The sequence below is a fragment of the Gossypium hirsutum genome, chromosome A12, assembly GCF_007990345.1.
Source record: "Gossypium hirsutum isolate 1008001.06 chromosome A12, Gossypium_hirsutum_v2.1, whole genome shotgun sequence".
Lineage (NCBI taxonomy): Eukaryota > Viridiplantae > Streptophyta > Magnoliopsida > Malvales > Malvaceae > Gossypium > Gossypium hirsutum.
The window spans coordinates 98582835-98599128 of NC_053435.1; the positions used below are offsets into that span (position 1 = coordinate 98582835).

The 16294-nt window shown below is 28.0% G+C and overlaps 2 protein-coding genes and 1 long non-coding RNA gene across 3 annotated transcripts; 1 reads left to right on the plus strand and 2 right to left on the minus strand.

Annotated features, from left to right (window-relative positions):
* Window positions 1–1080: 1080 nt before the first annotated feature.
* Window positions 1081–4303, minus strand: LOC107951252 (flavin-containing monooxygenase FMO GS-OX-like 8). Its single transcript, XM_016886239.2, has 7 exons — window positions 3618–4303; window positions 3464–3534; window positions 3229–3387; window positions 3064–3146; window positions 2156–2291; window positions 1735–1908; window positions 1081–1586 (listed from the first exon to the last, which is right to left on the minus strand). The coding sequence occupies exons 1-7, from the start codon at window positions 4171–4173 to the stop codon at window positions 1392–1394; spliced, it is 1374 nt and encodes a 457-aa protein (XP_016741728.1). The 5' UTR covers window positions 4174–4303; the 3' UTR covers window positions 1081–1391.
* Window positions 4304–12433: 8130 nt separating this feature from the next.
* Window positions 12434–13820, minus strand: LOC121211037 (remorin). The gene is made up of 4 exons (XM_041083219.1): window positions 13612–13820; window positions 13176–13386; window positions 12945–13026; window positions 12434–12816 (listed from the first exon to the last, which is right to left on the minus strand). Exons 1-4 carry the CDS (start codon window positions 13799–13801, stop codon window positions 12625–12627), a joined length of 675 nt encoding a protein of 224 aa, XP_040939153.1. The 5' UTR covers window positions 13802–13820; the 3' UTR covers window positions 12434–12624.
* Window positions 13209–15334, plus strand: LOC121211038 (uncharacterized). The gene is made up of 3 exons (XR_005906426.1): window positions 13209–13326; window positions 13618–13896; window positions 14513–15334. It is a non-coding gene; the product is annotated as an uncharacterized lncRNA (long non-coding RNA).
* Window positions 15335–16294: the final 960 nt, after the last annotated feature.

Here is a 16294-nt window from a genome sequence, read left to right on the forward strand (position 1 = left end):
AAATGCCAAACATGACATTGGATTGATGATGACTAGAAGATTATATTAACTATTAAGGTTAAGAAGTAAAGTGTAAATTAATGATGTTTCATTATTTGTCTTACAAACATTTGATGTATGAAATTTTCCATGAAGTTTGGATGTTATGTCTGTTCTTTTACATGTTTTTCTTGTTTGGAGAAATGGGTAATTTTGATTATTTATATATTTTTTTTCTATACACTGATTTGGATTCATCCATTAACTCATAAGTAAGGTTCTAAAATAGATGACAACAAAAATGCAATAAAATCTTTTAGGGATAAATTGTTTGAATTCAAAAAAGTTTCTCAATTTGATAATTTTTTTATTTATATTAGTCTTGAAATTTGATAATTTTTTAATTTGGCCTTTCAATTTAGATATCGTAATACTCTAAGATGATCTCACATAATCATTTAAAAATTTGAAAAATATTACATAAATTATAGAAAATTATTTAAAAAAATTAAAAATCTTATGGTGAGATAATATAATTTCATAATACGATATTATCGTACTTTAACAAAATTAAAGTTTAAAGACTACACTTTGGATAACCCTCATTTTATACTATGCTTCGATATCTACGAAAATTTATTTAAATTTCAATTGTGTAATTTGATTTACAAATATATACATACTAATTTTAATTAAATTATGATTAATTTCAAATATTAAAATATTCCATAAATCTAATTTTATAGAAACAGAATTAATGGAAGTTTTAATTTTGTACGAATTTTTTATTTTTTCCTATTCTCTTCCTTAATAAAATTATACTAGTTATTACTTTAAAATATCTGTTTTTCTACATTACAATTTTTACTAAATTTTATCTAAATTCCAATTATGTAATTTTATGGGGTACTTTATAATGCAATAAGTTTAAGAATGCATTTTTGGATTGCTCAGTCCTGTCTCACCCATCATTATACAGTACTATAAACAAACTTACTTAGAAAGCAAAACACAGCATATTCAATAATGAACATTACAATAATTATAAACTCTAAATATGAATCGTAAAATAGACATAAATTATTTAAGAAAAAAATTCAATTAAACCAACAATTTGATTTACTTTTCATTAGATTTTAGAAATAAAAAAATATAAAAAATCTCCTTACATATAAATTGAGATATATATAATATTTAACCAATATACCTTCAATAATCACCATATATTAAAGCCTATAACATATTTCTTAAACAAGCATAGCCTTAGAACTAGGTCCGAAATCAAGCAAAACTGGAAAAATAAACAAACAAATATTCAACTATACCTCAAAAAAACCCATAAAAAATAAAAGAAAATTACTTTTTTTTAAATAAAAATAAAAATAAAAAGTGACACATATAGCAAAATTCATTTAAGGTTGAACCCCAAGTTGAGTGAAATGAGGGCTTTGAAGAGCTTGCTGAAGCAATTCATCATCACCATCATCCCATGAATCCCTGTAAGTCTCCAAATTGGTGAATGAATTCACTATTGCTGACAAGCATAATTGTTTTCTCCATTCTTCCAAATGTGGGGATTCACTATAATCTGCATACTTGTCACAATACTGCAAAAACAAAATCTAAATTATTAGCTTCAAGTTTTTGGTAGAATGTGTTTGGATAAAAAAAATTACTAATCGTTTTAATAAAATTAAATTGTAATTTTAAATTCATAATATATTTATTATTTTGTAGATTATATAAGAGAAATACCTCAAAATTGGCAATGTCGTGAGTATCAGAGACGGGAATACCAGCGAGTTCCCTTGAGCGATAAAACTCTTTGATAGAAAGCATCATATCATCATAGGATGGCAAATTTCTTTTCTCCGAAAGCACTTGTGCTATCCATTTTGCTTGTGATTCAAAGAAAGGGAACCCTATTAACTGCACCAATTCTATTATTAGAAGCATATAATATATATATAAACATAAAAATAAAAATGAAATATCATTTTAAATGCAAGTAGTTGATATCATTTGATGTAATTTATGCAATAAAATATGTAATTAGTAGTTTGGTCAAAAAAACACAATGCTTAAAGGAATACCAAAATCCCATAAATATGTGTATATATATAATGAATGATGAAAGTAAATATGGTGGGGGGAACAATAAATAAAATAAAAATACCTTTCTTGGAATGCCAATAAAAGAGAGGGAAGGAGCAAGCGATGGTGGAAAAGTATGCTCAAAAAGGGGTCCCACTCTATTGTCATCAACACCTACTATTCCTTTGGTGTCAAGAAATGGGAATGCGTATGAATACCTACATTATATTTTACACTCATTTATTAATAAACTTTATTTTATACCCATATATCAACATTTATTTCTCACTACAGGGTTTTGCATTTTATAAAAAAATTTATTTGATAAAATTTTTATTTAATTTCAGTAATTAAATTTAAATTTAAATTATGCGTTTTAATTAACATTTTGTAGATTTTTAATCACAGTTTACAACCTTGATTATCAAGTAATTTGATCATACAAACTCTAATTATATACATAAATATAAATTTTTAAAATTCAATAAAAGTACTGTTTTAAGTTAAAATATTATAATTAAATAAAATGGGTAGCAATAGATATATGTTAATTGGACATATATATATATAATATCAAAGTTGCTATGATTACGAGATTCATGGAAAAACATAACTTTGATTCATGAACAAGTTGGTTGGGCAAGATTTGAGGGCGAAAGTAGGGTCCCATATATAACATCTTTTTTAAATAATAATAATCATCCAATCAGCCAAACAGGGTTTTGAAATTGAAAATCTTATTTTGTGGATAAAAAAATAGGTCAATTAGAAAAATGTAAAATTTATAACAAAAAGAAAAGTGTCTTCTTCTCCCGCTTCCACTTTTTACTTTGGAAACTTAAAGTCACTTTGTCTGCTTCATTATTGGTCTGTTACTTCTTATACTTAAAACATATATTATAATATTTTCGGGAGGGGGGTGCTTAGAAGACGATTTCTAATGCACCTAAAATCCAAAACCCAGGAATGTAAGACTTATTGTTTAATTACCCAGTGCAATATATGATAGTGTCAGCTATGACACAAGAGCCATCTTCAAACTCAACCCTTCCATCTTCATGAAGAGACTGTATCTGCAACCCAAACCAAAAGAAAATGAATCCTTAATCCAATGAACCGGATTCAATTCGATCCGAAAACGCTAATACACAGTACCTGTGGGTAAAGATGCAAGTTCCGGTGCTTGGAAATGACTTTGGATAAACCTTCGGTAACTTCCAGGGATTTGGCACTGAGGTACACTTCCTTTGCCACTTTCACTATCTCCATTGATATATCTTGCCCACTTAGCGAATTTCCCACTATCACCACCACCTGCAATTAACAATTTCATCACTTTTTAATTGATTGTTATCTGAAAGAAACAATCAGTGTTTTAATAATATAGTACCTCGTTCCTAAATGGCTCTGGAACTCTATAGACGTGACTATGAATTTGCTTCCTTTTCCATGCATCCATTCCTACAAAAATCACAGGTTTGCACCTTCAAAACCAATAATCAAACACTGAGATAAAATGAAAAAGGGGAGAATGAATTAATTACCTTTAATGGAAGGCAACCTAGGTTGAGAGTAATGACCCGTGGCAACAATCACAGCATCGAACACCTCTTCCACCCTTTTTTCACCCTTTTTTTCTTTGCTTTTAACCACCCACTTTAGATCTTTCCCGAAAACACCATAGTCCAGCATCCCCACATATTCAACCCTGGTATTAAACCTTACCATTTCTTTCAACCCAAAATATTCACAGAAATCTTTAAGATACAACCACAGCTCCTTGTGACCTGGGAATCTCCTCGTGTCCCTGTTTTTCTTCGACACAAATGGGAAATCAGTGAAACCCATGATTTCCCTTGGGGATACAATCCTTAGTGAATCGTACACGCTACTATGTACGTTTAGAAATTTGTTTTTCCCCAGTGGATCTTCCTTCTCCACGTTTGGTTCGTACAACCACTGCCCACCTATGTCGTGGTTTTGCTCCAAAACCACCGCCGTGTGTCCCTCTTTCCTTAGCTCCCTCGCCGCCACCAGCCCCGACGGTCCGGCGCCGATCACGCACACGTTCTTCGTCGCTTGCCCCTGCTCCGAAACCATGGTAGCTAGATTTAGGTTGGATGGGGTGGGGGTGAGGGAGGGAAAGAAGTTGGTATGCAACAAAATATATTTGTGGGTAAATGATATGATTTGGTGGTGAGTTATGTGTGGGATTTATAGTAAAAATGATGTAGCAAGTTGTTATTTATTAGAAAAATATAATAAGGGAGTGAAAAATGAAGAAAGAAAGCAGATAATAATGGTGAAATAGGGATGGTTTGCTAAGCAGGAGACACACGTGATCAATTAAAATCATGATTTTTGCCTTTCTCTAACTTTCAACTCAGATCTTTTGCTTTCTAAAGTTACTCAAAACACTATCATTTTTATTTTCCCTTTTGTTTTTTGACAAATAAAAAGAGGAAAGCTGTTTTTCATTCTCATCCTGCGCATAAATCGGTCAAACTAATTTATTTATAATCTCTATTTTGTTCTATGGTGAGTTCTTTATTAAAAATAAAATAAAATAAGAATAAGCCCTTTTATAGATATTTATATTTGATGCATATCAAAATATTAAAAATATTTAATTATTCTTGTTCGTATCTGTGAATCCTTGGATGGGTAAAATGTTTTTAAGTACATAGCAAGCAATGAGCTGTCGCATTGATCTCCATGCATAAAATTGGACGGTCATAAATGAACCACATATGACCTCACTTGATGGATCCAAAAGGCATGGATCTACAATTTTTAACATAAATATTGTTAAAATTTTTATCAAATATTCATTCCAACCCCACTTTTAATATAATATAAATAATAATAATTTTATTGATTAACCAAAATAATCTCATTTTAATTATTAAGGCTAGGTTTTAAATTTTTTAAATAAAAATATCTTTTCTACTCTCTTAATTGTAATTATAATTATTTTTAATAAAATGTTTCATTTTTATATAATATTAAAAATGAAATGATTATAATTTAATTTAAATTCGTGTCAAATAACCATTATTAAATATTTTGTTATCATAAAAAATTTATATTCTCAAAGCTGGTGGGATTTAGAAATTAGATCTGAACAAACTGGGGATAACAGCCTACACACTTACATTATTATTGAGAACGTACCTATAGGTTGTGTCACGGCTTCATTTGTAAATTATTTCACCTGTAGATATAAATTTAATTAATATAGAGTTTTCACATTCTTAATCACTTAAGTTCGAGTTTCATAATATATGATTTTAATATATAAGTCTTTAATTCCATCATATGCTTACTTTATGTATAAATTTTGTTCGAGTTTTTTTTACATTTTTTGTATGTTGTACTTCATATTAGTTTGATTCTGTATTATAATTATTTAAACATATATTTATATTTGCATTGTATTTGTGATATTTATAATAATTAAATTTTAAAAAGAATATTATATTAATATTATTAAATTTAAATAAAAATTATTTATTTAATTTTTTTATTTAGCTTCATTATTATTTAATTTTAGTTCAGAATAAGGAAATTTCCTAAAGAAAACAAAGCAGCTTGAGAATAAATCGGTGGGTACCAAGCCAGACAATTACGTTAGTTTTAGGAATTAATTGCCCCTTAAATATGGAAAACCAAACTTCATTTATTAAGGAAAAAATTAATTATTTTATATGAAAATTTTCAATCATAAATTTTAGATTAATATGATAGAAATATCAAACTGATTCGAAAAATTTATATCGATAAATTCAATATTTAAATCATTAAAATATTAATTGTTCGAAAAACATATGAAATAATTAAAATTACTTTAATTTTACAACCATGTACTTAAAATTCTGCTCTAAAAATATATAATAAAATTATTTATTTAAAAAAAATAAATTTCACAAACAAATTAGGAATTACATATAGCATTTAAGTTGTAAATAGAAAATAAATATTTAAATTTAAGAAATAAAAATATATAAAAATATTTTATTTATGTAGGATACCCACAATTATAATGCCCCTGCTTGAAGCCAAGGAGACATGAACAATCATGTAATAGCTTGAGGAAAACATGTTTTGGGTACAATTTTCATAATTTGTTTTTGCTTAAATGAATTCTTTAAAATATATATACTTACCATAATATGTCTGCTTTTTGTTGCTTGCTCGCCACGTAAAGAAAAATAAATAAAAGAATATACAAAACAAAATCATAAAAGATTCTGGATGCCTTTATTAAAACGAATAAAATGAGATCATACAAGATTTTTTTGAATGTTTTTGTTAAAACAATAATATGGAAATAAATAAATAAACAAAAAAAAAAGTATTAGATTTTGGATGGATAGATATCTTTATTAAAACTAGATTATTTCATTTTTTTATGATTTAGAAAATCTGAGTTAAAGTTTTAAATATAATAATATCTAATTAATGAAGATAGATATAATCGAATTATTATGAAAAAAATTATAAACTATGAGATATTAAGATAAATGTTAATATTACATATTAAAAATAAACTTTTATTTTATACATATTTAATACGAATTCGAACCATATTACTTCATCTTTATTCTTATTTGGTTGATTAAAAAGTAAAATATATAGACTGGGGGGGGATTTTCTTATTTCCTTCATAAAAATTTTAAAATATTTCAAGGGACTCATAAGGAATTATACCAAACTATGGAGCCCGACCCTCGGCCATCTCTTTTCTTCATCTCTAATCGTGAAATATAACTAATTGTACAAATATATATATCATACTATGCATTTACCTACGATTAATAAATTAATTAATGTAATTTGGATTGAACTTAGTAAAATGAGTAATAAACTAATTGGTGTAATTTAATTTTTTATTTGCAAACATAAATGATAGGTCTATTAAGTCTCTATACGTAACTCCCACATGATAATCAAAGTGACATGGGAAACTTGCACGACAACTTTCATTATTAATGATGACCTTAAAAATAAATAAAGTAAACTAATAAAAATTTACACATTGATTAATCAATGGCAATTAATTTAATATGATTAGGATTATGAATGATTAATTAAAGCATATAATTAACATATAGTTTTCTATTTTTTGGTATTATGATACACACGTTGGAAGTAATTGTAATTATTAAATGGGTTCGCTTAACTGATGCATCAACTTATTATTTAGACTTGTGTAATATAATGTTAATCTGGTCAAAATTATCTTTAATTAATTAAAATTTAAAATTAATTATACAAAAATTTTTAATAAGATTATGAAAAAGTGAAATAGAATTTTGAGATGGTTCAGTCTCAATTAAAAGAGTCGAGTTTGCCCATATTAATTTTTTATATAAAAATAAATTAAAAAATATAATACAACAAATACACTACAAACATTAAAATAAATGTTTCTTAACAAATTAAAAATACATTAAAAAAATCTTTATACTTAAATAACACTAATATAGTTGCACCTTAGCAAATAAATGCCTCTAAAATAGTAGCAAAATTAACAATAAAATAATATTCATATAATATTCTAACAATAACAACAAAATAATAACAGTATAATAACAGAATGGTAGCAAAATAACAGCATAACAACATAACAACAATAAACAATTAAAAAAAAGTTAAATTCAGGTCGGGCCAAGTTAAAAAAATCTTCCCAAATGTTTAATCTATTTAAAAAACATGCATTAATTTTTGTCTAATCTTATTTTTTAAGTCTATATTTTTACGAAAATCTTTTAATTTTTTGAGCAAATCTTTGAAATGAACGTGTAATTCAATCTATGATCAAGCTAATCCGAATGTAAGAAAAAAATACTTACAAAATGTAAGAAAATTAAAAAATACTGAACACATCTTCTTGCCATTTAATTTGAATACACATATTTACTTTTATTACATATTTAATTATTATTTCCTAAAGGGTAAAGGACATGCTTTTTTTTCTTTCTAGTCAAAAGTAAGTAATCAAACATTTGTCTAGAGACCAGCACAAATTTAGGTAAAAGGTTACAAAAGAAGAAGAAGAAGAAGAAGTTAGGCACCAAATCTTTCAACTACCAAAATTAAAACTAAAAATAAAAACGAAAATCATGTTTGGGAAAGCTTAAAATAAAGTTTAAAACATATTTAGATTGCTTTACATTTCCCAAAGCCATTTAATGGCTTCTTCATGAAAAGTAATCAAAAAAATATTGTTTAATAAATAAAGGTGAATTAATGATGTCTTAACTATGTTTTAATAATTATATAGCCTCGAGAACATTAAATTTAAATGGTTTAATTTCTTGCAGAAGACTTCACTTTTCATATGGTTTGACTGAATTGTCTATCCCCTTGATTACATCTATGTATAGGATGATAGCTAATTCAACTTTTTTTAAGGGTAAATTTTAAAATTAGTTATTTTTGTTAATTATATTTTAGTTATTTATGTTTGAAATGTTACATTTTAGTCACTTATATTATTGTTTTGTTATGAAATGGTCACTCTGCCGTTAAATGTCAACTTGGTTGTCTAGTTGTTGGGATGAAAATATTTTTTTAATTAAGTAAATTTAATTTGAATTGTCATGTAGGACATCTAAGTTGACATTTAAAATTCATTTGGACTGCCACGTAGGATTGTTGTTAGGGAGGTAACGGAGTTTAATGGTAGAGTGGCCACTTCGTAACAAAACGATAACGTAAGTGATTAAAATGTAACATTTTAAACATAAATGACTAAAATGTAATCTGAGTCAAACAAAAGTGAATATTTTTGTAGTTTATCTTTTTCTTAAATATATATAATTACTTTAAAAATTGAATATATTTATTACTTAAATTCGAATTTATTGATCGAGTATTTTATTTATATTTTTGGCTAACTTGTCATTTGTAATATACCATGCTTTTAACTTTTAAGCAAAATTGATGAAAGCTGTGTAAGTAGTTTGCAAGTAAGTCAAAAACAAGTGGTGGCAGAGCATTAAAACCTTTATAAATAATTACATGTATATATATATATATTAGGTATTTGGATACCAAATAATACATGGAAAATACTAGCTGTAATTGTTTTAAATGCACTGCAGCTTTTGAGTAATCTTACAGGCAGGGCCATGAGTAAATTTGTAGTGAATATCTTACTTCAAGTTTAATACAATATAATGTTCTATTATATTATTTTGAGTCCCTTTTTTTAAGTAATTATATTTTATACATATTTAAATATAGATATCTTTATATTCATATATAAATACAGTTAATTTACCAAATATACATAATTATTTAACCAAATATAAATGACAAGTTACAGAAAGGGGAAAATAGCAACTTGTTTGTCGATTATAATAATTGGAGGGTGCTTTGTTGAAATATACTTGATGGCAATGCAATTCATACGATAAGACTAGACATCTAGCATCTAACGTAGCTCCCGTTGTCATGATTTGTTCCAACAAAATGACTTTACTCCTCTCCTTATCGTTGTTTTAACTAAGCTTGAGTTTAAATAGATAATGTTTTTATCAATAATTAGTGTAAAAATAGTAGTAGTGGTGAAATTAGATATTATAGTATGAGATAAAAAGTAAGTTAAACGCATCTCATTGTCCATCCAAACTCATCTTAAGAGTTGATCCAATGCAAGTAAAAAAAAATCTATGTCATTAATAACTATATTATGAGTAAATTTTCGTTTTGATAATTTAATTAAAAAAATTACAATTTAATTATTGAATTATTTGAAAGTTTTCATTTAAGTCACTGGACTATTTAGAAACTTTTATTTAAGTCACTAAATTGTTAAGTTTTTTTTTATAAAAAAAAGGTTATGCCAACGAACTTTAAGCAATAGTTCAACGATTGATACAATGAATTAATTCTCGTCAATGAGTAAAGAAAATAATTTAGATCCAAGTCAATCTAACCGTTTGAAAATTGGAGAAAAAGTTGTTTGAATTTTGGCTTATAAATTTTAGACGTCCAGAGCTTTTTCATATAAAAAAAAAATTGAACTGTAAAAAAGTAGAAAGAGAGTTTTCAATTGGTGCAAATAGTACAAAAAGAGAAAGCTATATAGTCTCGATTTTAATAACTCAAAAATTAAATGAAAATCTTTGAATAGTTTAGTAATCTTTGTAATTTTTTTTTAAATAATCAAAACAAAAAATTATTAGTTTATCAATAAGAAAATAATGGCTTCAAACATAAATAAGTCTAATTTCTTGTAGTAGCGTATTTCTTAAATAGGATCTAATTTTATTCTTCCCTAAACCTAACAATTAATGTATCCGTGATGGGTTTTTCTATTTTATTGTTTTATAATTATGTTTAAACTTTTTTATACAAGTTAAAATATATTTAATTTTTTATATTTTCATATATTTTCAATTTATTTTTTACTGTTAATATTATAATTTATTTTTTTATTTTCCAAATTATTAATTATTTTTCTAAGTTGTTAATGTTGTTCTATTAAATATGTTGATGTAATATTTTTAAAATAAAAAAATATTCATTTAATAACCATATAACAAAATAATGATATTTTGGGTAATGGAGGTTGAGGGAGATTACTTGTGCTTATAACGAAGCTTAGAGCGACATGCATCGATCGATCCAAAATTAGTAATCACATATGGGAAGGAAAACAGATTGTGTTAGGTTTTGAGAGATGTAAATTTCAGCATATCAAAAGAGGAGACAAATGAATTGCTCATCTTTTGGCTAAAGAGAAGTTTCGTCAAAAACATGATGTTTGGTGAGTGGAGGATGGCCCAACGATGATTCATGGACTAGTGGAGGAGGAGGGATAGTCCACTCTTCAGATCAATTGAGGTCCATTGATACGATAATGGAAGAGGCTAGAAGATTTGATTATAGCTAGCAGCAGGGGCGAAGCCAGGTTGGCATGGGCCCCGGCCCCCTTAAAATGTAAAATTTTTTAGGCTCTTAAATTTTTTTAAAATTTTAAATTAGTAAAGATAAAATTGCACTTTGACCCCCTAAAATTATAAAAATTCAATTTGATCATTTACAAATTATAAAGATATAAACTATAAAAAATTAAAATTTCATCCGGCTCCCTAAAAAATTTTTCTAGCTTTGCCCTGGCTAGCAGAGTCTGATTACTTCAGATCGGAGCGATTCGATGCCAGTTTTGGGTATCTTAAGGGATATATGACATGTGGTGTAGGTTGTGAAAAGAGAGAGGGACTATTTAGTTTTATTTATTTAGATAATCAATGGTCACAATTATTTTTATTGTCTAATAGCTTTTTAAGTAATAAATGCATACCCTTTTACAGAAAAAAAACCCAAACGTATGTTTTTAAAAAAAAACTAAATTCCTTGAAATAAAAATAAAAACTTAAATTTTAAAAGTACTAAAAATACCTAAAACATATGTTTCCCTTTTAAATTTCATATAAGCTCATACTTAACATATTTATACACAATTATAAGCCCAAAATCATGATTAAACACCTAATATATAAGCTTAAGACACCGATCCAAATAACAAGAAATGCATGCTTAAACACAGATAGATTTCTCAAAACATGGCAAAATACTTTCAACATTTGCATAACAATATGGACGAAGGAAGAAATATTAATAAGTGGGGCTGGATATTTATTTAAAATAGATATGTTGAAAATAGGTCCGATTTATTTCAAATAATGTATTTTTTAAATACGAAACGATCTTGATCATCATTTTAAAAATAAAATAAGTTAAATGTTTAATTTATATTAAATATTGTAATTATTTAGGCATTACTTATTTTATCAAATTAATATAATTTAGATACTATTTAATATTACTTTACTAAATTAACCTAAAAATGTTATTAAATTTATTATAAAAAATTAAATTCTATAAAAGAAATTAAATTAAAAAAAAACTTTGAAGGACGAAACACAAATTTATTCTATTTTTAAGCAGTAATTATATGGTCAAAATAAAATCTTTCAAAACTTAAAAGGATTGAATTGAAATTTTACAAAATTTAAGAGGCCGGACCGCTATCAATTATTTGAAGCCATCATTAAATATGAAATAAGATCTGGTTGAACCGTTAAAAAAACTAATAGAACCAATTTGTTATATATAAATTTTATTTCTCAAGGTATCTAATAGACCTAGCCACGAGTTTTAAAGTTACTCCATATTTAAAATGAAGATCAAACTCTCGACTACTTACTAAGGTTTACTAAGGTAGGAGAGACCTTACTATCTCACCTAACTCTTATGGTTACTAATTTGTTATATTTATTAACCCAACAAGTTATTGTATTTCTTATCCCAAACCTTTAAATGTAGCCGAGTAAATCCAAAAAAATAAGATGCGGTCCAAAATACAAATAAAACAAACAAAGAACCTATACCCAAATTCCATCTAATTTCTGAATCAATGCGTTGAATACAGAGCAGAATATACACATTTTAGCTACCCCGCTGGGTAATACATAGACATTTCATGTTCTCACCATCTGAGTTGAATTGATACAAATGTTTACTTCTCCATGTTGTTTAGAAGCAGAAACATGAAACAGGAACCTTTCCTGAGGCTCTTATTTTCCTTGCTTTTTCTTTAATCTTCAATTCCTCATGTCTTCTTTTCTCATCCACCTTTGCTTTTGCTCCACCACCAATATGATCGATCCTTGATATCTTGGTCTGGTAAAGTTGTTGGTTTATTTTTATTCTCCGCTCCAATTCTTTCTGCACATTTTTATGGCATTTGTTAAGTCAATTCGAAAATACGGGCACATATCCCACAGGATTTTGAAACATCATATCTTAGTAGCTATATCCTAGTACAAGGATCGGAACAATATAGTTATCATCACCTTTCTCCTGTCCATTTTAACTTTGGCTCGCAGCTTTTTTTCATTCTCCCATGCAAGAATTGATGCTTTCATGTTCTCACACCTGCGCCTTTGCATATTAGCATCACCATATATTTTACAAATATTCATGCTTTAAATATTCTTATAGGGGTTGTTTCAAATTTTCATTTCTTTTTGAGATTATGATAATGTTGAGGCCTGAGGGTGTTGTCTTTGAATCTAAATGATTACCGTTTGTTAAGTTTCTCCATCTCAGCTTTCTCCCAAGCATCTGCTTTGGTTGCACCGAGATTGTGTTGGGAAGAGTTTCCCTTCCGGCTTCGGTCCCCGGCTTCCATGATCACCGGCCTACCAGAGGATGAACCGCCCTTTTTGCTTCTCGGTAAACTGCTCTCTTGGCTCCTATTATCCTTTTCCATTTGCTTTCTGCTTGAAGTTTCACCTTAAGAACATAAAACAGGATTTCATTGTTATTCTCTGACAAAAGATCTTTCAGAAACTATTATATGCAGTTTCTTGGTATATGCTATTCGGATTATGCTGAAAGCATAAGCACATATATATTTAGTTTTTTCAATGTTTTCTTATATGTGGAGTGATCATTGAGGAATCATATTCGGATATAGTACGACATGGGTGTACTAAGAATCGGAGCAAAATTCGTTACCTGCAGTTTCGATTTCCTTGCTGGAATATCGCATGGTTACTCTATCCGAACTCCGAACCCCGGTGATGGTATCTTGTGCAGATCTCCGTATCTTGATCCTATGTTGCGCTTCGTCTTCTACGAGCGAGTTGATAGTGTATGCAGCGGCTGCCACTCCAACGGCCAACTCCGTGTTGTAGTCGTCGTTCATTTGCCAGGAAAACTGTCTCTGCTACCTACAAAAGCCAGCAATTGAATCATCATTGCCGCATGATTTATTATTAAAGTACCAGCTTCTACTTTCAGGTTAGACATTGCTCAAAGTTTTTTCTAATAACACTTTCTTATATAAATTTATAAAACAGCAATAATGTTCTGAAATAAAACCTTGGCATAAATCTTTATCTTGTAATTTTAGATATAATACAGACATAAAATAGATATATGAACATACTAAAATCACGAGCATATCAAAAACTTATATAAATTTATAAAACCTTTACTACAATTATGTCATAAAAAGAAACACGAATGGTAACAGAATTTTCCACAATAATGCTAAAAACTTGTTTGTATCAAAATTGGAGGTACTTACCTTGCTCCGTTGCCGGATTAAAAGTTTTCAATTATGCAAAATCTAAGAACCCAAATTCTTGTCTGATTCTCCATCAATTTTCTTGCATTTGGAAACTATTTGTTTGGAATAAAGAGCTTGGAGATGAAGAAAGACCTGTGGTGTTTTTAGCCATGATTCTTCAAAAGGATGGCACAATGTAGAGGATATCTGTATTTTTTTTTTTTGTTCAGCCTTTGATGAAAGTAAAGAATCTCTAAATGTCTGCAGGTTGCCTACAAGTTTCCATTTTCAATTCCTCCTTTTTCTCTCTACTGAAGACATCCTTTTTTTTTTTTATATAAATAGGTAAAATGGAAGGTTTACTTGTAAGTTGAAAGTTGCAAAAGATGTGAATGGAAATCTGGAATCAAGGAAAAAGAGGACCAAACCCCACTCTAATGAAAATTCTCCTTGAATGGAAAGGTTGTGTTATCTCAGTCATGGATATACCAATTGCAAAGGCCCACCTGCACAAGATCAATCCCCACCGTTGCTTTCCATGATTAAGGAACTCATGCAACTCCAAACAGTGTTGTGAAGTTTGGAATAAGATCATATTGATAATTACATCTCATGTTGTTTGATCCAAGCAAGAATCTTGCTTTGTCCTTCGGCTTCTTAATCCTTAAATAAGGTTTATTTAAAAAAAAATCAACTTGATCCCACCCGAATTACAAATTAGTAATGAAATATTTTTATTCTATTTAACGTAAAAAAAAGATAAAGAGGAAAAGAATAGGAATAGTTCACTGAGCTTGTGTAGGATAGTGGAACATTTACCCCCATCCCCATGGAATTACATATTGATACTTCTATTTTGGTCTGTTTCTGCAGTTTCTACAGTGTAGAGAGCCAGAATGGAACATGGTATCGTTTCCAGGCAGAGTAGTAGTAGTGAAGACATTTGCTCTTTAGTGTTTACTAGAGCAGCTTTATGTTTGCTAATAATATTTAGTAATGCTACGATATATATTGTATTATATTATTTAGGGCTTCCTCATTGGGCTTAATGTTGCTCAAGTTTACTTTAGCACTGATGTAAGAATTTTGGATCAGAACACGTTAATTGAGCTGGACAGATTACCAATTCAATTGGATTCACGGCGGGTCAATTTAACGCGATCTTTTAAAGGGTACTGTTTTTTTTTCCTTACTTACATCACTTGTATGTTTGAAATATTAAATTTTAGTTATTTACATTATCGTTTTGTTATAAAATGGTCATTTTACTATTAAGATCTGTTACCTCTCAAACGGCAGTTTAACGTGACGGTTAAAATAAGTTTTAAATGCCAACGTTAATGTCCAACTAAGATAAATAAAATTTAATTTTTTTATGAAAGTAGAATACAAAATTTTACCCTAAAATTCAATTTTCTCCAATTTGAAAAAAACAACAGTTGGTTTTTTTTTTATTACCATCAGAGGAGCAAAACAACGGAGAAAAATAAGAAAAAGAAATGAATGTACCAACCTCTATTCCTGCTTACTATTATGGTTGCCCACACTACGCAAATAAACAAAGATGAAGCATGTCATTTTTATTTGTCACATATACGAAAAAATATGAAAAGATAGACTACCTTTTTGCAAAAAAAAAAATCATAATATCTGAACCCCAAACCCAAGTAAAAACAAAAAAAAATACTTACAGTAATCAATGCCTGGACCCTTCATTGAATCGATTATTTGTTCTTCCATTTTGAATAAAAAATCAAACTGATTGATGGAGCACTCAATTTGATTTCTACTGTTTCAAATCAACAAAGATGACTATAAAAATGGATGGTTTTTTTCAATCAAAATGGAAATAAAAACTAAAAGAATAGTTTTTTTTTCGAGCTCAAGGATTAATGTGATGCATTGGTTTTGATTATTTTAGGAAATCAAATTAACATTTTTCCTTAAATAATTTAGAAAATTTAATTAATTAAATTTATTTAATTGAAAAATCAATTAGCTTACTTGGTTAGAAATTTATATTGACATTTAAAACCCATTTTAATTGCCATATTAGACTGTCGTTTGGGAGGTAATAGACCTTAACAGTAGAGTGATCATTTCGTAACAAATCAATAACGTAAGTGA

Coding starts and splice junctions, on each gene's coding strand:
- LOC121211037 (XM_041083219.1), bottom strand. CDS start 13,801: ATGAACGACGACTACAACACGGAGTTGGCCGTTGGAGTGGCAGCCGCT. Junction 13,387..13,611: donor CAAGGAAATCGAAACTGCAG/GTAACGAATTTT, acceptor TATGTTCTTAAG/GTGAAACTTCAAGCAGAAAG. Junction 12,817..12,944: donor TTAAAATGGACAGGAGAAAG/GTGATGATAACT, acceptor AAAAATGTGCAG/AAAGAATTGGAGCGGAGAAT.
- LOC107951252 (XM_016886239.2), bottom strand. CDS start 4,173: ATGGTTTCGGAGCAGGGGCAAGCGACGAAGAACGTGTGCGTGATCGGC. Junction 3,147..3,228: donor ACTTGCATCTTTACCCACAG/GTACTGTGTATT, acceptor TTTGGGTTGCAG/ATACAGTCTCTTCATGAAGA. Junction 1,909..2,155: donor TTATTGGCATTCCAAGAAAG/GTATTTTTATTT, acceptor GAATTGGTGCAG/TTAATAGGGTTCCCTTTCTT.